The 27450-nt window shown below is 44.5% G+C and overlaps 1 protein-coding gene across 1 annotated transcript in view; it reads right to left on the reverse strand.

Moving 5' to 3' along the window:
• Positions 1-8899: 8899 nt before the first annotated feature.
• LOC308116389 (plasma membrane calcium-transporting ATPase 1-like) overlaps positions 8900-27450 on the reverse strand; it is a 37998-nt gene continuing 19447 nt past the window's right edge. Inside the window, exons 7-20 of the mRNA XM_080474560.1 lie at positions 25968-26114; positions 23751-23965; positions 23316-23558; positions 20367-20608; positions 20062-20299; positions 17154-17333; positions 16966-17053; positions 16022-16128; positions 15732-15923; positions 14095-14308; positions 11909-12120; positions 11674-11781; positions 11401-11589; positions 8900-10023 (exon numbers count right to left, since the gene is read on the reverse strand). Coding sequence (XP_080330686.1) covers positions 9607-10023; positions 11401-11589; positions 11674-11781; positions 11909-12120; positions 14095-14308; positions 15732-15923; positions 16022-16128; positions 16966-17053; positions 17154-17333; positions 20062-20299; positions 20367-20608; positions 23316-23558; positions 23751-23965; positions 25968-26114 — 2792 coding nt within the window. The 3' untranslated portion in view covers positions 8900-9606. The remainder of the gene's footprint in view (positions 10024-11400; positions 11590-11673; positions 11782-11908; positions 12121-14094; positions 14309-15731; positions 15924-16021; positions 16129-16965; positions 17054-17153; positions 17334-20061; positions 20300-20366; positions 20609-23315; positions 23559-23750; positions 23966-25967; positions 26115-27450) is intronic.

Below are 27450 nucleotides of genomic sequence, written 5' to 3' on the forward strand. Positions count from 1 at the left end.
AAAAAGCATTTTGTTCCTTGTCTCTCGACAAGGGGGTGGGGGATGGGGTGGGTGGGGATTGGGGTGGGGGGTGGGGGTGGGGGGGGGATGTTTTCAATCATTCCTTCAGAAAAGTTCTTTCTTTTTTCTTTTCTTTTTCCAAAATATTTTTATGGAGTTAGGAGGTAAGGCAGAGTAATACAGCCTCATTATTTCACACCCACAAGTTAAATAGATCTATCTTTGAGAAGCTTTGCACACTGGCACACTGGTACCTATGTGGTACCAACTCAGATATTTTTCTACATGCGACTGCCTCATCACTGACGTGTGACTGACGTCACTGGTGTTGGGCCCAAGAGTCCACTGAACACCGTCATGCAGTTCATGTTCTCCAGAGGGTGGGACACCAGGAACAGAGGAACAGCAGGGGGGAGACAGCGACCATCGGAGTTCCCAGGTTGGGAACCAATAGAAACTCAGCAGTGAATGCAGAGTTTCTCGCTTCCAGCCACTCATTGGTCAAAGTGACCTGGAAATTCAAACTTTGATGAAACCCACTTCCGAAATCCAGACCCGGCAACGGACAAGTTACCACAGCCTCACGGAACCCGCAGAGCACCACTCGGTGCTGAACAACCCGAGACAAACAAACAGTAAAAGAGCTCCGGTCAGGGCAGGGTTGTTAAACTAGCCTGAAGACGATATATGTGCTCTGTGTTTTCCTGTGCCGCTGATAACGCTGCCGCAGTTTGTGTACGCGGCGTTCAGCAACGGGAAGGAACCGGGAATCAGCGGAGGAGTAAATCACCAGCTTCATCACGATACGATGTCGATATGTTTGGACGACGATACGATGTTTGCCGATGTCACAAAGTCTGTCACCATACGATTTCGATTCGATTCGATTGACAAGCCTGCGATCGACATGATGTGATGTCATAGAACCCAACTCACACAATCATTTACATTCATATCAACTCACAAAAAACAACTGAATTATGATTTGACAAGTTTATTTCTAATGTCAGGCATTAAATAAAGAGTGTAAACAGTCGGGGTGTAACAATAAAACACTGTGAGGTCTCTTATCTTTACAAATGAAATATGAAATGGCTCCTGTGATCCTCATCGCTCTTTTAGAGTTTTTGTAAAGAAACTGGTCAAAGCTCGCGGGACATCAGACACGGTTACGGCGGAGCTAGCATGCGGGTCGAGCACGTGCTTCTTCTTTAGGTGCCCGGCCAAGTTCGTTGTGTTTCCCGAGTATTTTAACTTGCACTGACACAGTTTGCATACGGAGTGAGTTTGTCTGTTGAGCCGTCTTTCCGTCGGAATCCAAAATATTTCCATCCCGCCGATTTATTTCCAAGAGGCGAGCGTACGTCGCCTTTTTCTGGGCGGGAAAGTGCGCAGGAAATGATGACGCCGATGTACAGACGAGTTAAGTGAATTTCAAAATAAAGGCGTATCTTAAAGATGACGATGTGGATCGATGTATTGTTACACTACTAGGAATCAAAACCGAACTTTCTCGCCAGACCTCTTCTTCTCTCCCTCTTTCACTAACGCTGACTTCATCCGCCACCGCTCGGTAATCGCGGTTAGATAAATGGTCACTCACAGTCACATTTAGCAACCAAACGGCTCCCTCGTGCCGCTGGATAACATCCGTATTGTCGCCAGAGTTTTGACTGCATGTTTCGACATCCAGTTAAAACTCTGGCGTTCAGAACCGAGCCGACAAAGCCACCCGGTCGTCACGTGACCTCAGAAAGCGTCTTTCGATCGCCATGGCAACTCAGCTGTGCATCGATGAGAACCCCCATCAGCACCGCCATCTTGGATGGGTATACCAACTCATCCATCACTAGGTGGACACTTTCATAGCCATCACCATAGAAATATTAAAGAGTAGACGCAGCATAGGCTGCCGCGGAGCAGGAAATACAGCGGCCATCTTGGAGGGGTCGTCAAGTCCATAAACACAAACTGCAGCAGCAGAGAATCCAAGACACCAGAGCGCCGTGTAGGAAGCAGGGCTCTGGGATTACTTTTCACAGGTAAGATGGAACATTACTATTGTTTGAATTTTGTCAATCTAAACTTATTGTTGTGTATTTCTGTCCACCAGTGAACTCGTAGCAGCTGCCATGAGCTGGACTTTGTTTACAGCTTGTTCACCTGCTATTAGTCCAACTGAGACTTTATAAATCAAATGTTCCACAATACAGACTGAGATTACAACTGACTCAAGAATGCTGTTGTAGAAATAAACCAAATATTGCAGGTATAACATGGACCAGCACATTGTACCAGGTGACACAGGCTGGATTGTTCACATGTAATTCTTAAACCCTAACAGAAGAAAGAGTCCTCTTATGTCTCCTCCTCCTCACTGACTGAGAAACACCGACTGAGAAACACAGACTGAGAAACACTGACGACATGTGACTGGAGAAAAGATGGAAACAGGTTTACCGACAGTTTCAGCAGCTTTGGTTTGTTATCAACATTTATGCATCAAAATATGAGTTTTGTTGAAGAAAGGCTGTAAGAAATCTGAAGGAAGAAAATAGCAAGAAAGGAGAAAATAAGCTTAATCTCCTTTTTAAAAAGTTTTTGTTTTGACTCACAAATCTCCTGTTTTCATTTTGAAGGTTTCCCAAAGACAAAGACTTGAGGAAGAAGAGGGAGGTGGCTTTGAGGAGGAAGGATTCACTGAGTGAGTTCTCTGTGGTTTGCAGGGAACATTTTAAAATGGATGTGTTCATCCTAAATCTTCATTTTCATTTTTTTTAATACAGAAAGATTTATAAAGATTTATAAAGTAGAATTATGGAGTATTTGATAGATTTTACTTCTTGCTGCCCCTTTTCAGGCATGTAAATTACATATATGAGGTATGTACGTGTGTCTGTATGTTTATATGTATGCGGGAATACTTAAATATCGATTGTCTATTTTCTCTGAATATAAATTCATAATGTATCATTTATTTATATTATCATCATATGCTGTAAATAGATGTATTTGTATGTGTGTGTAGATATAGACAATATGGACATTGGTAAGTATATGATTGTACACATGTGAAGTGCCATATGCCTGAAATGAATTAATAGAACAAAAAAAATCTAGATTTTGTTGTGATCGATAACTTGTCTTTTGTGTTGTATCTTATAAATGGGTTTTGATATAATTTTTTCAACTTATTAAAATGGCTGAGTCGAACAATCTTCTTCTGCTTCTGCTTCGTGTGTGTGTGTGTGTGTGTGTGTGTGTGTGTGTGTGTGTGTGTGTGTGTGTGTGTGTGTGTGTGTGTGTGTGTGTGTGTGTGTGTGTGTGTGTGTTGATGTTGTTTTATAAATGACCTATCATAGATCACAAATCAGAACATTCTGATTGTTTAATCCACTATGAACATCAAAATACACCAGACCATGTATCCTGTATCAGACCTATATGTCTGATGCTTGCAGGAAAGAAAACCAGGTGAAGATCAGTTTAGTATTCTGCCAGTTATGATCGATTAAAGTCTCTGACACTTCATTACTCCTGCCAAGCAGATTAGACTGAGCGGCGCGGACGACCGGGCCAAGATGGCGGCGCCACCGCTCGCCAGCACCAAGAGGTGGAAGCGGTCGAGCGGCGTCTACTATGGCCATTACACTGTCCCCCCCAAGTCTGCCTCCCTCTGGTGGACGTTCAAGGTCATTACACCAACTCACACTCAACCCCACTGACCCGCCAACGTCTGCCCCCCTCTGGTGGACATTAAAGGTCATTACATCCACACTCAACTCCACACACACACACACACACACACACACACACACACACACACACACACACACACACACACACACACACACACACACACACACACACACACACACACACACTTTAGGAGTTGTTAATGAGTAAATGACAGTTTACTTCGATTAATAATTACATTTTTTCTTAAAATTCTTCCAGTAATTTATTACTTTCAATAATCTATTACTTACAGTAATTTAATTCTAATAACCAACCATACATCCCAACACTGATAAGCACCAGAGGAAGCGGCTCCACCACAATGTTAAAAGCTGTGCTCTTTTTTATTCTTTCGCTCATCAGCTTGTATTTACCAACCACCTGAAAATGGATCTACATGGGTTCGCCATTTGGGGAGCCAAACTGTCTTACTTTTTAAATTTGTTTATTTCGTGCATTTGTGTGTTTATGGTGTGTTCATTGTTACACATGTAATAGTTTTACGGTTTATATTATTCATACACAGGCTGAGATTTGGGCTGGTTTTAATTGAGGTGTGTGGTTTTTGCACAGTTTGATCTGAAAACAGTGAGTGACATCTGACACCCCTGGTGCTCTCCGGCGTTCCATCCATATTTACGTCATTAGACATAATATACGGAGACACCCCATCGACTCACACACTTTTTTTACTCAGTTGTGTTGGAATGAATCTTTGCCAAAAAATTCTGTTTGTTTGTTTTTTTGGCCAATTTATGGTGTTTGCCAACAGTCTACTGCTGTGTGTGTGTGAGTGTGTGTGTGTGTGTGTGTGTGTGTGTGTGTGTGTGTGTGTGTGTGTGTGTGTGTGTGTGTGTGTGTGTGTGTGTGTGTGTGTGTGTGTGTGTGTGTGTGTGTGTGTGTGTGTGTGTGTGTGTGTCAGTAAAAAGGAAGTTAACATATGTATTTAGTTATAACATGTAAGAAGCAAATAGGTGTGTATGGAGAGATTTTAATCTGACCAGACTCTGATGCTCACAGCTGTATCGGACATATCAAATACAAATACATCATCGGTCTGAAGTACACTTTCAGGGAACTGGTCGTCTCTCTTCAGCCTTGCTTTAAGTTTTTGTAAACAAGACATGGGTAAAGTTGCTCATTCTGTGGTAACCCCCCCGTTGACTCTGGTGCCACTGGAGAGTGAGATGCCCCATTCAATATGGCGCCGACGCTGGATCACTCCCCAGCACGGAATGAGGCGTCTATCTGTGGCCCCGTTCACACAACAACAAATACGAGTGTATCCGCAAAACTTTCTTCACTTTTGGGGGGGTCAGTTTACACAACACCAGTGTTCAGATCCACTGGACCCATGAAGTTTTTATCCCGGCTCCCAAGGTGGAAAGATTCTTTCACAGTCACTCGTGTTGTTCTGATACCAATTTTGTGTCTTCATAAAGAAGTGACATCAGTCCTCTCTAAAGAATTGACATCAGTGCTAAAGAAGTGACATCAGTCCTCTCTAAAGAAGTGACATCAGTCGTTCTTAAAGAAGTGACATAAGTACTCTATAAAGAAGTGACATCAGTCCTCCCTGAGGAAGTGACATCATCACTCTCTAAAGAAGTGACATCAGTCCTTCTTAAAGAAGTGACATAAGTACTCTATAAAGAAGTGACATCAGTCCTCCCTGAGGAAGTGACATCATCACTCTCTAAAGAAGTGACATCAGTACTCCCTAAAGAAGTGACATCAGTCCTTCTTAAAGAAGTGACATTAGTTCTCTATAAAGAAGTGATATCAGTCCTCCTTAAAGAAGTGACATTAGTTCTCTATAAAGAAGTGACATCAGTCCTCCCTAAAGAAGTGACATCAGTCCTCTCTAAAGAAGTGATATCAGTCCTCCCTAAAGAAGTGACATCAGTCCTTTCTAAAGAAGTGACATCAGTCCTTCTTAAAGAAGTGACATCAGTCCTCTCTAAAGAAGTGACATCAGTCCATCTTAAAGAAGTGATATCAGTCCTCTCTAAAGAAGTGACATCAGTCCTCCCTCTAGATGTGACATCAGTCCTCTCTCCAGAAGTGACATCAGTCCATCTTAAAAAAGTCACATTCGTCCTCTCTAAAGAGTTGACATCAGTCCTTCTTAAAGAAGTGACATTGTTCAACGTTAAAGAACTGACATCAGTCCGTCTTAAAGAAGTGACATCAGTCCTCCTTAAAGATGTGACATCAGTCCTTCTTAAAGATGTGACATCAGTCCTCTCTAAAGAATTGACATTAGTCCTCTATAAAGAAATGATATCAGTCCTCTTAAAGAAGTGACATCAGTACTCTCTAAAGAAGTGTTGGGCTTAAGATTCCAGTGAACTCCTCCAGAAGTTTCTCCCCCAGAGGAAAAACACCAGCAACAATAAATAGGCCATAAAACAGCGGGGGAGCGAGATAGACCCCGGAAGTGGCCAATGAGGATGTTCGAACCCGACCCAAACACCACAGGGGTCCGAAATTCAAGCCTGGGTGAAACTTCTCCGACCAACACTCTGCTTCTCAATCTGACCATCGAGGGAGAGACATAGCTCTCCTACCTCAGGATGGTATAGAGAGCACCCAATAGGAATAAAAGACACACCAAGACCAGTCCGCTGGACGAGCAGGACCCAGTTTGGACTACGTCGTCTGTTTTCTCTATTTTTCCTGCTTTTTTGGGGATTCTGGAGACCAGAGCCATCGTCTCCTCTCCAAAATCGTCCTCTCAGCTATCCACTCCTGCAGCTGGAGCCAAGCCTCTGAATTCAGGGCGCTGAATTCAGACCCAGTAACAACCAGTTACCACAGCCTCCCAGAACCAACAGCAGAACCGGATGGTGAGAGAGCTTTTGTCTGGGCAGAGAATAGTTAGAATGATGTTCTGTTGAAAATGCAATGTGTTTCAATGTGCCGCTCAGAAGGCCGCAGCATCTCATATGTTTGTGTACGTGCGTTTACGCGCACCAACCAAGTCCAGGACTCTGGTTTTCCACCTCAGAACCAGAGGTCCATATGAGCTCCAGGCCCACTGGGAGCTCTGTGTGGAGGAACCAGGGTTCAGAACCGAGCCTCGCAGAATTCTTTGTCTTTCTCTTGTCTTCATCCTATCTCATTCTCCCCCTTTCTCCACTAACCCGGATCTCCTCGCAGCCCTGCTCCCCCCTTATCTGATCAAGATACGCTCACACACACCAACTGCATGTAACCTGCTGCAAGGGCAGATCTGCCTTGATCACAAGAGTTCTAACTGCAGGTCCCGACCTCCACTTAGGACTCCGGTGCTCAGAACCGGGCCAACGGGACCGCCCGTTCGTTACGCCCTCGGTAGACTGCCTCGCTCCGAGACCGTCCTCGCGCATGCGCGCTCGACGGACGTCTTGTTTATCTGGCCGCTAAGCAACCGCCGCGTCCCCAGAAAGAGCGAGTCAAACTCCTCTAGTGGTCGCGTGGGTCATCGCAGTCCCTCTTGACATCCACCTGGTGGACACACCAAGTCATTGCGCTCTCCCTCTGCGCGCCGCCGCACGCCCCTAGTGGTCGTCACAGTCACCGCATTGACCCGCCGACGTCTGCCTCCACCTGGTGGACGTTCGAGGTCATTATCCCACTCACACTCATCACACCTGACCACACACACACACACACACACACACACACACACACACACACACACACACACACACACACACACACACACACACACACACACACACACACACACACACACTCTTTGTACATAGTGTTGCTGTTTAATAGATTAGATCTCCGTGTTAGATGTCATTTGCTATTTGAATGTGTTGATTTATGAGATGATTTCAGAATTATTTATGAATGAATAAATTTTTATTGATAAACGCCTGTTAGCTGAATTGAATGCTTCTTGGTGATTATTGTGTATTTATTGTTGACAATTCACTGGTTTGTAACAGTCTGTGCTCGGATCTCACACCTTCCATTTTACTTAAGATTGTTATATTTTATGCAGCAATATTAACTAACTTAAATTAACTTTTACAAACGAGACTGATATTTTGGTATTAGCTATTTCCAGTTTATCTGGTGGTGCCCCGATTTATTATTAATACATAAATAACAAATGTATGCAAATTAGTACTTATTAATTAATTAATATTTATTCTTTTTTTTTTTTTTAAGTAATTACGCAATTACTTTAGGAGTTGTTAATGAGTAAATGACTGTTTACTTCCATTAATAATTAAAATTTTTCATAAATTACTTCGTGATTTATTACTTTCAGTAATCTATTACTTACAGTAATTATATGCTAATAACCAACCATAAATCCCAACAGCAGTGACATCAGTCCTTCTTAAAGAAGTGACATCAGTCCTCCCTAAAGAAGTGACATCAGTCCTTCTTAAAGAAGTGACATCAGTGCTACTTAAAGAAGTGACATCAGTCCCCCCTAAAGAAGTGACATCAGTGCAAAAGAAGTGACATCAGTCCTCTCTAAAGAAGTGACATCAGTCCTAAAGAAGTGACATCAGTCCTCTCTAAAGAAGTGACATCAGTCCTCCCTAAAGAAGTGAGATCAGTCCTCTCTAAAGAAGTGACTTCAGTCCTCTCAAAAACTTACAAAAACTGGTATTTCTTACTCTACATTTACAAAACAAACTTCATTTACACGACCCACATAGACACCTGGTTCAGAATTATTATGCGCAGCCAAAACTGCAGGAGCATGAAGTCATGATAGCCAATCAAAATCCTGGAAAAAACACGAGGTCACGGACTGTGACGCGGATCTCCGCCTCCCCTTCTTTAAATGCAAATGGAGACAGAGTTTTTCAAAATCCTCACTGTGGCTGGAGTTTTCACAAATCATTGTTTGTGTTGACTCGCAGCTGCGTTTATATGTAAATGTGAGGCCCAAACGAGAAAACGTGGCCTGACACTCAGACTGAGTGACTGAGATGAGGGTGGACAAAGTGGACACCTGGATCTCAGAACACCTTACAGGAGGACCGCCTGCTACCCTGAAAGAGAAGCATCACAGAGGACTGCCCACTCCCCACACTCCGAGTCAGGTCACATGCAGAAGTTCCCAAACGATTATTGTGGGGAGCATCAGGGACAGGTTTGATATGAAAGAAAACATTGTAGATTGTTTTTTCTTTTTTTTACTTTTAATATTTTGTGGTTTTACATATTTTAAAACAACAACCTACAACTGTTTTTCTTAAAAAAGATACTAGAATGATACCCAACATTGAACACTTACGTCATCCGTTCTGTCTACAAACAAAGAAACAAACACGTTTGTAAGTGACGCTACACATCTGGTCTCAGATCCTCAAAGTAAAACCGGAGGCCTGCACTGGGAAACAGGATTAAAATACAGGAAGCGGCTCCACTTTACCAGACGTATCATTCATTCAGACATTGTCCAGAAATGAACAATTGTTTACCAACAGAGCTGATTGGTCACTAAGTTACCTGGATGAGCTGGAACTCTGCTTCACAGTACAGGCCTCTGGACACAAAGCTAACTTGAACTCGTGGGAAACGCTGCACCTTCAAACGAGCTCTTGCTATTTCCACATGAATATTTACATGTCGGGAACAGATTATTGGTCAATCACCTCACAAACACACTTATCCTAAACAAAGACTGTGGAGTCGATGTCTATTGAAGCAGGAAACGGCAGTCTGTGTGAGCCGAACAAGACGGCAACCATTTCTTCTTCCCGGAGCCTAAAAAAACCCAGCAGAGGGCGTCCTGAGGAGAACCGCTCAGACAAGTCCGCTTTGAACAAGTTTTTTATTCCTGGAAACAACGTCAACACCGCTCCTCGCATCCAAACAGTCCCAAGGGAAGAGGAAGTGGGCGGGGGCTCAGAGCGAGGTCTCCAGACTGTGCAGGGGGCTCCCCGGACAGGGCGGCAGCCCCGCCGAGTTGGGGGGAATCAGGCCAGAGCGGGACGGGTCTTTGTGCAGCGGTACGATACGGTCCAAAGTGTTGTTGTTCGGGGACGCGGGGACATGCGGCAGGGTGGGCAGCTTGGAGACGGGGGGCAGCTCGGTCAGGTGGGGCAGCGGGGGCAGCTCGGTCAGCGGCGGCGGGATGGAGTTCCGTTTGGTGGGGGGCTCGTCCCCGCTCTCGTTCTCATCGATCATGGGGATCTGAGGTTCAGAGTCCTCGATGCGGAACTCGGGGTGGGTCATGAAGTTGTGGATGGAGCTGCGAGACTCGGGGGTCTCGAGGCCCTCGTAGGGCGACACGCTGTCTCTGAAGGCTTTCACGACACGGATCTGAGACGAAGACAGAGAGCTCAGACTCAGACACACGCCAATAGATCAAACATGTTGGACACTTTGGTGCATTGAGGGAGGTGGGGAATCATTTTGGACCAAATTTACACAAAAACGTTTCAAGTGAAGACAAATCATTTCTGCTTTTTCATTTTAAGGAACTAACTTTACAAAACAATGTGGTTTTCGTGTTGGGCCACTAGTGGGCGCTGTTTTTGTAATGAAACCACACACACATGCCCACAGACAACAATACACTCTAAACATTAACAATGGGAGAACACGGACATTTGTATGGACAGACCACCAAGTTGGATTGTTATTACGGTGACTGTCAAAATAAAACTACCAAGTCCAGGAGAATATGGACTGGGAGTCATGATGACACCACAGAGGAAACCTTGTTCTGATTGTCCATCTACTGAGCATTCGCACAAGAACTATTTACTATGGCCGTGGTGTGCATGACCAGTAGCAGTCTTTCAAAAGGTTCCGCTCCCACCATCTACACGGAGACTCAGAGTTTTCAGAAAGTTGACTTTTCAGTGTCTCCGAGCACTGTTGTCGTGTAAACAGACACCCAAAACGCATCAAAGGTTTTGTGTTTTTACTTGAAAGTGTTGTTGTGTAAATGGGGTCCCAGTCTGTCTTCATTCTGCCTATTAGAGTTTTGTCAGGTTGCATTTTAGTCAGCAGTGTCCAGAAGCTGTAACCTCTGATGACTCTTTTTGGACCAAGGACAAACTAGTTCAGGAGTCTGCAACTCACAAGTCTGGAGCTGCATTTGGCTCAGAGCGCCTCTTTAGATAAGACTGAATTATGTATAAATTTGCATCGTTATCACATTTTCAATGGTATTCCTATCTCAACCTTTGAGGTGACACATTAACTCTTGAATATAAGAATGGTTCGGTAGTTTGTCAACTAAAATCTTCATCACATGCTCAGCTGTCACCAAACAAAATGTGACTGTGAAGGTACTAAAACAGTTAAAAGGCGAAAGAGCCTCAACCAGTATACCCATCACTGCTTTAATATGTCCATATATCTACTCTTGAAACAAACATTTAGCATTCAATCCACCAGGGGGCATCATTCTAAATCAACATACTGGCAAAATGCCAAGAGAAGTTATTTTTTTGAGTGACCATATAGCTCTGATGGCACCACAGGACTGATGTTGTTCTTGAGAAGGAGACATGATCTGAAGAGGTGTATCAGGTGTTACAGACACTCTGCTAGAACTATTTCCTCCTAAACTCAACACTGCCTCCATTGTTACTGCTGGTGCTGCAGTGCTGGTCAGTATCAATACGAGAAGAAGTAGCAGGGATGTGATACAATAAGATAATGACTTGTGTGTCTGAAAACGTTTACCTGCGTCTGGATGCGTCCGAGGCCGCGGCACCACAGCACCTGGCCTTTCTTCAGCTCCATCTCGGCGTGGTCGATCTCATCCAGGTCCTTCATCTCCTCCAGCTCCTCCTCGGGGATCTCCTCCTGCTGCGTGCCGTGGCCTGCTGTGGCCAGGAACCTCAGCCATTTGGTGGGGATGGAGGACACCATCTGAGTCACAGGACCAACATTTGTATTGTCGTACAACCTGTGTCTGTCATTGTGCGAGACGCAGATTAAAAAGCGGATCATCACCTGTCCCCACAGGAGGCTGCTGAAGCCGAGGAGGATGCACCACAACCACTGCTCGATGGTCAGACTCACACAGCTGAACGGTTTCCCTCCAAACTGCACGATTACAAACTGTAGGGGAGACGGAGCCACAACAGAGGTTTGTTTAAACTGCTCAACAACCGCCCACCCGCTAAACCCCGCCACCGCCCCACACGCCCGCCCCCCCACCGCCACACTCCCCCCGTCCTGACGTCACCTGTGTGAGGAGTGTTCCAATGATGATGGAGCAGAAGATGGGGTTCTTGAAGACGCCGTCAAAGACATTTCTCTCGCCGTGGATCTTGCGGGCGTTGAACTCGTTGAATATCTGCATGAGGACGAAGGTGTTGAAGATGATGGTGTAGTGCTCGGACGGCGGGGCGTGGAGGGGGGCGTTCCTGCCGCTGTCAATGTCGAAGATGACGTCTCCTGTGAGGGGAAACAGGTTTAAAATGTGTCCACAGCCTCCGTCATACGAATGAATGGGTTAATGTGATGACGATGTGAAGCGCTTTGGGACTGACACCAGAGTAAAATACAGAACTGTGAAGAAAATAAAATATCAAGTATTAAATATTAAAAACCAAGACTAGGAGAAACAAACTAAAGTAAAAACAAAAGTATTTACAAATGTAGTTCAAAAGGGGGTTACAGCAGCGGTGAAAAATCTGACAGTCTGTGGGTTAGGGTGGGTGCTAACCCTAACCCTTTAATGCCCTGTGTCTTTTACTGAAGGGGGGGGAACAGGTGGTGTCCAGGGTGGGTGGGGTCATTTTGAGATGGATGTGGCCTTCTTTTGAAGTCGGCCAATGTTAGTGTCTTTGAGGAGAGGTAGTGTGAATCCCAATAACTGTTTTTTCTCTGCCGGCCTCCTGTCCTCTGCAGGTGAACCACACCGTGCAGCAGTAGGACAGATCAGGAGACACCGGGGATATGTTTTGTTCTTCTGTATGTTGTACCCCCGGCCATCTGAACAAGTCCCGCACAGTAAGATTATTTCAACTCTCCAGTCATGCCACGTCTCCCTCACTTGGTTTACTCAAACAATGATTCACTCACAGATAGAATTTGATCTCATCACCTCTAGCGATGCTGGACGACTTATCCTACAATCACACTCTACATACTTTGAATATGGTGATAAGCCAAATATCCAAAAAGTATGCAAAGTCAATGATGGATTCCTAGTCGAATTTTTCAAGACATTTCAGGCTGTCCCCATTACTACATGCTGCCTATTCGGAATCATTGGAACATGGCACTGAATGAAAGATCCAAGTTGGCGTCTCTCTCCGAGCCATATTCTCTTCCTGCTCCTTTTCTGGGGGGATTTCTTTCCAAACACATGAATGCCACAATGGTGGGGCTCCGTTCATGTTCATAGTCACAATGTGTTATTCTTGCACAATCGCATATTTTCATCGACTCACGACGCCGTAGGCTGCGATTCAGCTTGTGTTTTCACTTGTGGCCTATGTTTATTAATAAAGCACTTTTCTCAATATTGTCACAACGTGCTGGTCCACAGCTTTCCTTATAGGCCATCTGAACGTGGTTAAAAAATATTTTTTAGAAGTGTTTCTCGGTGCTGAAAGTGATTTCAAAGGCAGCATCTTGACTGCATGTCAAACATTATTCTATTAAGGTACTTGGATTACAGTAGAAGTAGTAGAAAATACTTTTTTATAATCCCAGAAAGAAGTTGTTTCATGCACGAACATAAATAGATCTCCTGGTTTTATATTATTATATATGGTTGCCATGTTTTAAATCCTGCTATTTAAAGTGCTTCCATCACATTCACACACCAATGGTGAAGGCGACCATGGTTGGGATTGGTTTCTTGCACTGAAACTCAGAATCAGAATCATGACCAGGAACTGGCACAAAGTGGAAACACCAAGCATGGAGCAATGGTTCGAAATCGAGGACATTTACACAATGGAAAAGATGACTTATTACTTTAAACTCAAGGGACATACATTTTAGAGAAACTGGAAGAAATGGAACCCCTACAAGGAACGTGACATCAACAACTAAATGGACTAAACTGACAGAGAAAGATGCAAAACATGCATACTGGAGGTGGCCCATTGTATTTTTGTTCAGCACTGTTTGTGATTGTTATTGTCAATCTTCTATCCACTCAACATATGGACAGGGGGAGATGGGGATTGGACCTGCAACCTTGCAGCTGAGCCACAGTCGGCTCATCATTCATCAAGTCTTGACTTTACCAGACGTTCCACAGGCTGTTTTCTTTAAAATATAACTGAACATCCATCCATTCATCTCCAGTGGTGAATGTATCATGGATTTATCTGTTGTGAGTGAGAACGCTGCTCATCACATGTCGAGCTGGTTTGTGCCGTCTGAGAGAGAACCTGCCAAAAGCTGACTGACCGAGAAAGAGCAGGATGAAGATGGTGGTCAGCTGGTAGATGGCGTGTCCCAGGATGTTCTTCATCATGGTGCGGGAGATGAGCGGCTTCTGGCGGCCGTACGGGCTCCTCAGCAGCAGCGCCTCGGTGGGCGGCTCGGTGGCCAGGGCGAGCGAGGCGAAGGTGTCCATGATGAGGTTGACCCACAACATCTGCACGGCCTTCAGAGGAGAGTCCTGGAAACACGCACGGCGACAAGGAGTGTGAGCCCACAGACCACCGACACGTCTGCCATGTGTCATGTACAGGAGGGAGGCAGAAGACAGACATGCACTGGAATTACCAGGAATTAATCTGCAACAAGAATCCCGAATGAATTTCATTAAGGTACTATTTTCTGAACTTGGCAGATCGATGAGTTCTTGTATCAGAAATGTTTTGTGTTTACGCAGCGAAAACGATGTCCATTTTCATGCAACGTTTAAAAAGAAAAGTCAATTTACACGGAAGTGGCAGAAGAGCAGCAGAGAACAATGCGATATAAACATTAACAACAGGAGAACACGGACACTGTAGTGGTCAGACGACCAAGTTGGATTGTTATTACGGAGACTGTCCAAATAAAACTACCAAGTCCAGGAGAAGGTGGACCGGGAGTTAGGACAAGACAAATCTTTATTTTCCAACCTCTGCACGCAGACGGAGCTGCACATTTTCAAATAGTTGTGTTTTCCCCTGATGACACGACAAGAGTGAGAGCGTTTTCCAAAAAATTCCACTTTGGGAACCATTCTCAAAAAGTTTTGTTTTCATCAAAGTAGTTGTGTAAACGGACCCTCAAAATGTAATGAAAGTTTTGCATTTTCACTAAACGGGCCTTCAAACAAGAATGGTTGTGATAATCTTTTGTCCTGCAGGAGCTTTAAACTCCACAAATATTATCGATGTAATAACATCAGTAAGCAGCTTTTATTGCACCTCAATCACACAAGTACCAACACAGTGAGATGCAGTGCTTCTAAATTCACTGCTGTTAAATCCCCCCCCCCCCCCTCTCTCTCTCTCTCTCTCTCTCTCTCTCTCTCTCTCTCTCTCTCTCTCTCTCTCTCTCGATATAGAGATAGATATAGATATATGGATGGATGGATGGATAGATAGATAGATAGATAGATAGATAGATAGATAGATAGATAGATAGATAGATAGATAGATAGATAGATAGATAGATAGATAGATAGATAGATAGATAGATAGATAGATAGATAGATAGATAGATAAGTGCCTTTTTCACTACTTCGTCCTCTCTACTCCACGTCTTCCCACAAGATATTTTCCAACTTTTTCTTTTTTGCAAAGGAACCGAGACCGAGCTTTTGAAGGGGACCAGAGATCTCTTGTTCGCTCCAGTTTAGAGTTTGTGGGCGTGTTCTCGTCGCCCAAACGAAACAGAGAACTCCGGTCCAGATCAAACAGGGGAATGTGAACACGCCCTAAGACACCCGAAGATAACTCCTTCATCTACCATTCATGCCATCCGTTTGTTTGAGAGAACCAAGAACTTATTACGTCTTCTCATCTTTTCTTGCTTACCGATACCTTTTTACCTACAGAGCTTTAAAAAGCTTCTAGTAAATAGAAGGTGATCCCTCGGCCCCTCACCTGGGTGATGCAGGCTCCGGTGAGGGCCACGGTGACTGCGACCACATTGACGGTGAGCTGAAACTGCAGGAACTTAGAGATGCTGTCATAGACGTTCCTGCCCCACATGACGGCCTTCACGATGCTGCTGAAGTTGTCGTCTGTCAGGATGATGTCGGACGCTTCCTTCGCCACATCCGTTCCTGCGATGCCCTGCAAACCACAGAACAAAAGCATGTCACTCCCTCTGCTTCACGAACATCTAGCAGGGACTTCTTCGTTGGTGTTTGGTGACATATAGTAGTTGTTACCATAGCAAAGCCAACATCGGCCTTCTTCAGGGCGGGGCCGTCATTCGTCCCGTCTCCGGTGACTGCGACCACCTGCCTCTGCTCCAACACCGTGCTGTCGATGATCCCTGAGAGAACCAGTTAAAGGTATTCAGCTCAAACATACTAAAGCTAAGAGACATATAAAAGAAGTATGTGCCGGTACCGGTACGGTATGGTACAGGTTTTCATGTGTTTCCACGGATAAAAGTGGTGGATAGTACCGAAATTACCTTACCAAACTGTTACAATTATTTGTAACCCCTCTGTTGAGGTAGCTAGCACATCGGTACGGTTCCATAAGGAGGCGCTAGAACGCAGCCGTCTGCTGATTGGTAGTGACGATTGTCACGCTCGACAAGCCCGCAATCGCTCATGGCCACATAAACCCTCCCGTTGTCGGTCACATACGCTGCTTTGCACAGACTGATTGTTACGTTAACTTTATTTATTGGTGCTACACTGCCCCCTGGTGTTCTGATGAGGTGCAGCCGCTCCTCTCCATAACAGGAGAGAAGGAGATTCAGCAGGAGCTGGATGCTGCTGCTCACAATGAGAACGTTTTCCAAGCTGTGTCACAGAGGACGGAGGCTCACGGCTTTACTCGGATGCCTGGTCAGTGCTGCACCAAATGTGTTCTGGTCCCGGTACATTTTAACCGTACTCTCAGTGGTGGAACCGAGCAAAAGATTTAGATTCTGGGTACGCTCTGCCATATTGTACCGTGCCGTACTGCACGGTGGAATCCACACGGCTGTCCCTGTTTGGATCTGAGCGTCAGACATGCAGGCTGCCGCCAGAGAGCACCAACTTTAAAAGTAAGAAAACCCTCCACTGTTCTACATTGTGGACACCTGCTGCCCCCCCCCCCCCCCCAACGCAGGACCTCTGTTTCCTTCCCCACTGCGACTTGACTTCAAACTAACCTTTGACCAGAGTGTGTTTGTCTGTTGGAGACGATCTAGCGAGGACTCTGAGCTTGGGCCAAATCTTATCGATGCGCTCCTGTTCTATCTGCAGAGAAAAAGACAGAAGACACTAAAGACACTGAAGACACTGGAGACGGAGCAGGATGAGGCCTACAGAGGAGTTCAGAATTGTGATTCAGTCTGACCTCGCCCAGGTCGTTGCGGATCCGTCGGTTGAACTGTTTTCCATCCAGGCACAGGAAGTCGCTTCCAGGATGTAAGATCCCGCATTTGGTGGCGATGGCGCGGGCAGTTTCGATGTTGTCTCCAGTCACCATGCGGACCGTGATCCCGGCACGCTGGCACTTCCTGATGGCTTCTGGGACCTGCCGGGAACATTGAAGAGGGACAATCAGAGCTGCCGAGCTTCCTGAATAAATCACAGAAGAAACGCTGAAGAAACAGCATCTCAGTGTTGATGATGACCTCTACTGAGCATATTCACAATTCTTTATGCATTAGTTGGCAGTGGCGAGCATCCAGACCGCCCTCAATTAGCCTTTTTAACTACCTTTTACCTGCTGGATGAAACGAGTTCAGTTGTTTCTGTGTTTTTTGTCCCATCCACTCGTTTTATCTCTCACTGCTTCTTCTTATGGAGGAACAACACTTGAGGCAAGTAGCTGCTGGTGTCCTTCTACAGATGCGCAATTGAAAGTGTACTGACTAACGGCGCAGCACAAATGTGTCTTTGGGCCCCTCATGGTTTACAGCTGGGGTACTTGGGTACCAAGTGGGCAGTGGCTAACAAAGAACAGAGTACAAGGGACCCTAATTGGCAAACCCTGAGTGCTCCGTACAGGTTCCCTTATGTGGGCTTCCTTTATGGGTCCTAGTGAGGTAAATAATGGTTAATGTTTGCAGGCTGGGCAACCTATAATGGTACCACATGAGTACCATATAGGTATTTGACAGGAGGCCATTATGCAACCTGACTGTACTGTCCGCATTAGGCCCCAAGTCTGGTTTGCCAGCTGATTCAGAAGAAGTCAACGCTCCAGAGGGTCGTCAACACAGCACAGAAGATCATCGGCTGTGCTCTCCTCTCCTGAGAGGAGCTCTACAGGTCCCGCTGCCAGAGAAAAGCCTGCAGCTTCCTGAAGGACTCATCCCAGCCAGCACATCACCTGTTTCAGCTGTTACCCTCAGGGAGGTGGTACAGGGCAATAAAAGCCCAGACAAATACACTGAGAAACATGCTGCATGTTCATTTCAATGTGATCCCTCTTAAGATATCCCTTTATTTATCTCGCATGTGGAGAAATTTGTAGTGGTACAACAGGATAGTACAGAGAAAGAAGCACACATAGCAGGAACTAAAAAAAAAGCAGGTAAAAATACAATGTAATAGAAGAATATGCACACGGTGCCTATAAGTGTGGACATGTACAGAATATGGGGGTGGATATATCTTCAGGATTAATCACACGATCGATGCATTTGTTACATTTTTAGAGGCAAAATAAAATGAATTTGTGGGACCATTTCACTGCAATTTGGCATATTGAGCTTATTTTTCTTAGAAAAGTTCCACTTGTTTTGGTTTTGTAAAACAATATCTAATAAATATGAACATTTCCATGTTGTCTTCTGACCTTGTGCTAAAACAAACGTTTTGAGCTATTATTTGTTGGTGATGATGCAATTCAATGCACTGCTTTGTAAAAACTGCTGCAATTGGAGGACATGTTTTTACTGACATTCCACTGCACTTTGCTCAGGTTTTCTATAAATGTAACACAGTGGCTCTTTGTGTTTGAAAAATGTTGAGTTGTCCCAAAAAATGTATATTCAATTGATATTATGAAACTATTTTATCATCATCTTGTGCTCTATGTGGTCAATATGAAACTCTAAAAAAAGGTTGTCTTGTAGTGCAAAGTTTATGTGTGTTTAACAACAAATTTTAGCCAATAAAGTTCACCTTGAACCTTCAGTGTTGCACTTATCACTTCCACTCTATCTTTCCCTAATGGGTAATTCTAGACACATTAAGAAATATGAAGACATGTAACGTATAAACATTCCGAATATATAAAGAAACATCATATACTATAGAGACGGGATGACTCCTGCTGCACAGAGCCAAGGACAAACAGCTGTAGCCTCTGTATTTCGTTATTCAGACGGTCTCTGTGCGATCAGTCTCAGGCCTCGTTTACACAACTTTTCGAGTGAAAACTCATCGTTTCTGTGTTTTCTTTTCAGAAAGATTTTACACTTTCAAAAGTTGTGTTTTCCTTTGTTTACACCGAGACAAAATAGAAGCATTTTAAAATAACTATGGGTTCCCATTTCAAAATGTTTCCACTGAAATACAATTTTCATAACGTTTCAACTTGGGAGCCGTTGCCAAACAGTTGCGTTTTCAGTGACTTCGAGCACCATTGTCATTCCACATAAGTCAAGTTGGTCCAAAAATGTTGTATTCAAAGTTTATTCCCCCAAATCCAGCTTTTCCTTGATTTTTCCTCCATTTGAATATTGGATCATAAGAGCTGCATTCAGAATCTGCTGTGTCTGTGTAACCTAGACTGGCTCCACCCACACAAGCCCATCTTGGGAAGAGGAGGAAGTACTTCCTCTGGTGGTGTCATGTGCCAGAGCAGAGCTGCCTGATTGTGGGAGGAGTCAAAGGGAGGAGCCTACCTTGATTGGGATTGGCTAAACCCCCGATGATACTATATAGGGTTGGATCTCTGATTGGCTGGTTGGAGCAACACACTTTTTAAAAACTGAAACAAGCCAGGGAGAGAGAGAGGACAGACATTCTTCAGTTCTGGGACATCATTCCAGGTATGGGGACGATTATTACTGTTGGAAAACCAGTAAACAGTGAATTTAGCATAATATGACTCCTTAAATGATGAACTTTATCTGGTTTCTTTGTAGATGGAGGAATTTTGTACTTTTTTTTAATGTGAGATGAGTCATTGTTCATCAAAGCGAGAGACAGAGACTCCTGTGACTTAAATCCCATCCCTCCGGGTGGGATTAGAGATGTGGGCTCTGTTGTGCAGTGACAGCCTGTTCTGATGTATTTGGGTGTCGTACCTCGGGTCGGACCGGGTCCTCGATGCCGACCACAGCGATGCAGGTGAGGCCTGTGATGATGTTTTGCTCGTCCTCCCAGTTGGGCTCTCCCTCAGCAGCGGGGAAGTCCCTGCAGGCGAGGCAGATGGTCCTCAGGCCCTCCGACGCCATGCCCGCCACCACGTTCTTCACCAGGTCGTCTCTGTCCCGGGGCTTTAGGGCTTTGACCTCGCCGCTGGCCGTCAAGATCTTACAGCACCTGGAAGAACACCACACAGTCACATGGTGGTAATCTGAGGGCGTAAAGGCAGACTGAGCCAACCTACTTCTTGAGAATGATCTCAGGGGCCCCCTTGGTGAACATCCGCAGGCTGTCATCGTAGTTTCTGAGCACGGTGCTCATGGACTTCCTCACAGAGTTGAAGGGGTAGACCTTGTGGAATTTCTCCTCTGGGACTTCAATGCGGATTTTCTGGTAGTCTTGGTGAAGGTCAAGGATGAGTCCCAGTAAGGCACATTCAGTCTTGTTCCCCACCTGCCCAGGCAGCCCGCCCTCCTTGGTCGGAGGCTGGAGGAAACAGCAGAGAAGATGTTGCTCAGATTTCAGTTGTTTTGAGGACAAATAAGGTTCTTCAATGCACAAATGTGCAGTGTTAGCCTCAGACCAGCATCAATAAGGCAATTTTAAACATGAACAACAAGCAGTTGTGTGGAAAATGTTATTTTGACACATGCTGGGTAAAAGATCAAGCAGCATGCAGTGATTGTAATTTTACTCCAGCCTCATTTTGTTGAAAGATACTGTTTTGCCTCATAAAAGAATTCCAAAACACAGAAATACAGCGAGAGTTGATCAATGCTCTTCTTGTACCTTCAGTTTGAAATCAGTGCTGAAATCTTGTCTGTGGTTCAAAGAGAAGAAGCCTGTGTGACTTAAGGAAAGCTTTTTATACTTAAACAAACATCTTATTTAATCAGAGTAAAACTAAATTCACGTTCCTTCACTTGTTGTGTTGCCCTGTGTCCAAGATTTTAATCTGACATGCATAGAAATGGTCAATCAGTCTGGTCAAATGTCAAACTGCATTAATCATTTTAAAAGCAAAACAATTCAGCCTGGAGAACTGTACTGTTGCCACCAGTAGTTGGTCTTATGAACTGAACTGTTTCTGAAACAGATCAACCCATCCATCCATCCATCCATCCATCCATCAATTTTCTATGCTGCTTAATCGTTTGTAGGGTTGGAGCCAATCCTCGCTTGCTATGGGCGAGGGCAGGATACAACCCGGACCGGTTCCCAGGTTACACATCGTTTTTGTGTTTTCATTTTAGAAAAGTATCTCACTCACACAGCATCGTTTTGAAAACGACGTCTGTTTCCATGAAAAAATTGCAGAAATCCTCGATGTTGTTAGCATGTTGGGCCACTAGTGGTGCTGTTGTTTGCTTTTGTAACAAAACTGCACACACACACACACACACACACAGAACAATACACTCTAAACATTAACAATGGGACAACAAGGACATTCTAGCGGACAGACCACCAAGTTGGGCTGTTATTACAGTGACTGTCAAAATAAAACTACCAAGTCCAGGAGAATATGGACTGGGAGTCTCGACACTCTGGAGGAAACTTTGTTCTTATTGCCCATCTACTGAACAAGTGGCCATGGTGCTCATGAGCATCTCAGCATTCCATAATAGTTGTGGTTTCCCACATTTCCACGGAGACATAATCGGAGCATTTTTGAAATATCCCACCTTGGAAGCCATTTTCAAAAAGTTACGTTTTCAGTGGCTCTGAGCACCATTGTGATGTAAAAGAATACCCAAAATGCAACAAAGGTTTTTTGTTTTCACTTAAAAACGTTGTGTAAAAGGGGCTTTGGTGAACCAAAAATGCAACTGCCCGGTCCACAGCGTCTTCATTTATAAAAGAATTAGGGGGGGTTATATTTTATTTGCCAGTTTTTGAATTTAACAAAAACAAAAAAGAAGAAAAAAAGGGTCTTGTCCTTAATTTCATCCAGTCTTTCAGTCTTCTAAAGCCTTGTTCCCACTGCACGGCACAGTGCAGACGTGTTAGGTGGTTCAATCACAGAGAGTACCGTAAAAATGTAGGCAGGGTTGTGAATGACCACATAATGATGCAGGAATGTGACGTCATTACGAGACGGTAAAAGTGGGATCAATGCTGAACACATTTGGTGCAGCACTGCTCAGGCATGTGAGTGAAGCTGTGAGCCTCCGTTCTCTGTGACACAGCTTGGAAAACGTTCTCATTCTGAACTGCAGCGTCCAGCTCCTGCTGAATCTCCTCCTCTCCTGTTCTGGAGAGGAGCGGCTGCACCTCGTCAGAACAGCAGGGGGCAGTGCAGCGCTGACATTTCAAAAAACTCAGTTAACATAACCAGTGAGCACAAAGCGGCTTATGTGAACAACAACGGGAGGGTTTATATGACCAATGAGCTATTTGAATATTGCGGGCTTGTCGAGAGTGACGAGCATGACTGACCAATCAGCAGACGGCTGCGTTGGAGCTCCTCCCTATAGAACCTTACAGATGTGCTTGGCTCCTTTCTGACCCAGGACGTTCTCTCGCCCTCTAACCCGGCCAGAATAGACCAACAAGAGAGGGTGTTGGTATTCCAAGCACACACAGGTAAAAATATAAATGTTTGTGGTTTTCAGTAACTGTTTCTGCTTATTTGAATTGCTTCTTTCACCTATCATCTTTAATTTTACCTTCTTGAAACTGAGTTATTTTCTTTCGTTGATGTTTGTAATAGCTCATTTAGATCATTTACCAACTAGTACTAACAAGAGTGTAAAAGTTGCATTTATAAATCTATTGTATGTTTAACAGAGCGCTGGATTTAATTATTGCTTTGAAACATCTGTGTCGTTAATTGTCTTTGTGAATTTTGTGTCTGACTATCCGAAGGTCTTTTAAATGATCCCTTTGCTGTTCCAGAGACCAGGATAAACCACTGTACTGTAAAACTGTTATTTTCAACCAGACCAATCATGAAAGGCCTTCTACTAACAATCTAAGGCGACTGGAGGCAAAGCGATAGTGTGCTTGCTGCTGTCTTCCTGTCTGATCTGAACCTGTTTGTCTTCCCTGTGCTCTTTGAGCTGTGGATCCAGGAGGCAGTGACCAGATGAGCCCTGAGCTGCAGTGGCAGCTCTCCAAACCAGCCCTGCCCTCCCAGGCCCATGCTTAGCTCGCAGAGCTTCCTGAATGAAAGGCTATTTTTGCAGCTCACCATAATCTTGCTGGTGTAGGCGCAGTTGACCGCGATGCCCCGAACAAGCAGGTCCAAGATTTTGGGTGGGATGAGCTGCGACTCTGGCACCTTTCGGTAGAGGCGGTCTGCGACGTAGACCTGCACCACCGTCATGCGGTTGGTGGTCAGTGTGCCCGTCTTGTCTGAACAAATGGCCGTGGCGTTGCCCATCGTCTCGCAGGCGTCCAAGTGGCGGACCAGGTTGTTGTCCTTCATCATTTTCTGACAAAGCAAAGACAGGTGGAAAGTTACTCAATTCTCAAGAGTTCTTCATTGGGTTCACTACTCCATCGAAAGAACAGCAAGCTGAACCCCTCACTCACTGTCATATCACTCAGGATATAAAACCGCTTTTGAACATGACAGATCAGTCATAAAACAGCTTCAGTTTGCTACCAAAATATGTAAACAGACCTTCACAGAATAAGCCAGAGATATGGTGACTGCCAAAGGAAGTCCTTCAGGGACAGCCACCACCAGAACCGTCACTCCAATGATGAAAAACTTGACCATGAACTGCACGTAGATGGGAATGCATTCGTTGGTCCAGATGACCCCCTGAATCCAGAAGGTATCTATCAGGAAGCGAGTGATGAGGATGATGACGGTGAAGGTGGACATGATGAGACCTGATGAGAGAGAGAGAGAGACAGAAAGAGACAGAGAGACAGAGAGAGACAGAGAGAGACAGAGAGAGAGAGAGAGAGAGAGAGAGAGAGAGAGAGAGAGAGAGAGAGAGAGAGAGAGAGAGAGTGTTGCTTGGCCTGATGGATGAAATAATTCTGTTTAAAAAACTGTTCGATATGAGTGTGGATAAGAGTTTTGAAAATATGAAGAAAGAGATCACAGATCACCACACGAACTAAAATCTTTGCATCACCTCAATGCTAAACATGTAGCCACCAGCTATTGTTGAGGTTATTCTTACTGTTAGATTGAAATTACACACAACTGAGCACATCAGAAGTCGACATGAAAAGTTGATTTGAAAATGTTGCTTCTTGCTCGAGTTCCAACCTTTAGCTACTTGCCGATACCGATACCGATACCGATACCGATACCAGTACTCATGTCTAATTCATACCTTCTGCAAACGATATGTGAAGGCTATGTGTTGCCGCGAACCACCTCCCCACAGCCTCTGCGTTGACGCTACGCAGACCTCCAACTGCCGTGAAGGTTCCAGTGTACTACTGTGTCTACAGTACAAATAACAGAGTGTGTAGCCACGCAATGCATCTATCTACACAGTGTGTTATGTGTACTGTCGACTGAAGGCCCGAACTTGCTGTGTGCCGCCACACGCTCCATCTCAATGTTAATGACAGTATCACTCAGACTTTAATCATGTTTAGCATGTGGCATCGCTGCTGTATGAGCCCTGAAACTCTTTAGCATGTAGCCCTGAAACTCTTTAGCATGTAGCATGTTGCCCTGAAACTCTTTAACATGTAGCATGTAGCCCTGAAGCTCTTTAGCGTGTAGCATGTAGCCCTGAAACGCTTTAGCATGTAGCATGTAGCCCTGAAGCTCTTTAGCATGTAGCATGTAGCCCTGAAACTCTTTAGCATGTAGCATGTTGCCCTGAAACACTTTAGCATGTAGCATGTGGCACAGCTCAGAATAAAGTCCTCCTAATCGACATCGTTCTAACTCTGCTGGTGATGAAGTTGCTGGTGTTGGACGAAGTATTTTTCTCCTCATGATATTTTGTCAGAACATAATTTACAGTCTGTCGTACTTTTGTCATCCTCATTATCATTAACGAATCTCCAAACCGTGGACATCACTCGTCCTCTCTTGTCTACCTGCTGCTGACGTTGCTGACGGATGACATCACATAATACTTATCGGGTTGTATCAGGGCGCTTTTATGAGTACGAGTGTGCAGCACCAGACCCGATACTAGTATTGGTATCGGTGCATCCCTAGTTTCGTTCATCTATTTGTGACCTAACAGGAAGTTGACCAAGCACACAGACCTGCACTTCACAGCAGAGTGTGGAGGAGGAAAGTTTAACCCACTGTTATCAAACGGGGATCACAGACCACAGAGCCACTGCTCCAGGAAAGAGAAGGGTGGATGTAGTCAGCCATGAGTGTTTCAGGGTATTTTCAACTTGGCAGAAGCAGCAGTGACTTCAAGATATGTAAAATGTCTGTTTGAAGCCACAGCAGCATTAACCAAACTGCATGATGGTCCACGCAACATTTCTATACGGGAGCTTTTGGGACATCCAGCTGCTTCTAAAAAGAATAAACATCTAAAACATCCAGCGAGGCTCTGTCCGGTCTTCACTGCTGCAACATACAAACACTGTTTTACTGTTTTGAGGAGTGAGTAAAATCCTGGCGGTTTAAAAGAGAGCAGAGCTCCTTCGTCCTCTTTATGTCCCTCAATTGGAAAATGAATGGAGAGAAGTGAGGACAAGACAAGGACAAGATATGTATTTAGCAGCGCGAACGTCCTCCGGCAGTGTTTTCCAATGACCAAATGGACAGATGCTGAATGCTTTAATGACTCCCACCAAGAAGCAGAATCCACTTTAAAGCATTTTACAAGTTAATTCAATTAAGTTAAACGTTTATAATAAAGATAATGACTCTTGTTATCTTACTGATGGTTCTTACCTGCTTTTCCGATTTGCACGGCCAGCTTGGTGAGCTTCCCTTGAAGGACAGACTTCTCCTTCTTTGGTGGGGATTTCTTCTTTTTGTCTGGGTCTCCATCATCGCTGAGCGGCTGCATCTCCACCGTGGCGCCATCCTTATCTTTCCCTGAAAGAAACAGCCCCAGTCAGTGATGAGAACAAACGCATGGCCACAAACCTCGAAAGCCACTGCAGCAATTCTATCACATGCATCTAGGTTTCTATACATTCTCCATTATACCAATTTATATGCTTCTTATAGCACTTCTGAATTGAAATCAATAAATCCTGAAGAAATGTAAATTATATGGAATCTAGTAGATCATCTGGTAACATCAAGTTTGAATCCACAAATGGAAACAGGAGCGAGGGAAGTGAAGGTGGCTTTCCCTTCTGCTCTTCAGATCATCACATCCTCTGAAGTGTTAAAAGGACAGCAGTGACGGGCAGCTCTGTGTCAACAGGTAGGTGGTCTAATCCCCGCATGGGATTATAGTGCTGCGCTGGGTCATGGAGTCACGTGAAAATGTAAGTACAAGCCAAGGAAATGAAAGGTCCTCAATCAGTGTTCATTGATGAAGCCGTGTCCCTGATTGTTTTTTTTATCAAACACAACTGAGGTCCCAAACTGAGGAGACCTTTCACTCTTCAATCAGAGCATAAATCTCAAACATCGTGGAAAGGTGGACACTAAAAAATATAAACTCCAACCAAAAATGTAAAATGAGGTGAGAGGAAACTGGGGGGACACAGATGAGACAAAAACAAGGAAACCAGAAGAGATAGACTGAAAAGAGAAACAAAGACATCAGTAAAAGGGCTTATAAATCATGAAAACCGGGCAATGCTGGATTGAAAGTAGAAGCACCACGGCACTTTACTAAAGTACATAAGAGACGCAAAAAGGATATAACGTTTCAAAATACAACACATTGCTTTGCGCTTTTATTTGGAAATAGTTTTGTACTGACATGGCATAGTTTGGAAAATGATGTCAGTTTACGTGTAAACGACAGGAAAGCGTAGTTTTCATGTCGGGCCACGAGCCGGTGTTTGTTTTTAAATACAAGCACACACAGATGCACGCAGAGAAATATAAGCCATGAAGAATAACAATTAGCGAACACAGACATTCTGGAGGACAGACGACCGAGTTGGATTGTTATTACGGTGACTTTCAAAATAAAACTACCAGGTCCCAGGAGAATAGGGACCGGGAGTCCTGACACCACGGAGGAAACATTGTTAAGATAAATATTTATTGTCATTGTACAGCCACACTTCGTATGACAGCGCGATGAAATTTGCACCTCATCCACAACAATGGCCAAAAAACAAAGGACATGCAAAGGTCACAATGAGCACACACATTTCACCAAACACACCAAATACGTGAGCCGTGCCAGACATGCCAAACAAGCAGTAACGTTATGTACAATCAGAAATACCAACTCAAAGGAATA

This window comes from Lipophrys pholis (genome assembly GCF_963383615.2).
Source record: "Lipophrys pholis genome assembly, chromosome: 11".
Classification (NCBI taxonomy): Eukaryota; Metazoa; Chordata; class Actinopteri; order Blenniiformes; family Blenniidae; genus Lipophrys; species Lipophrys pholis.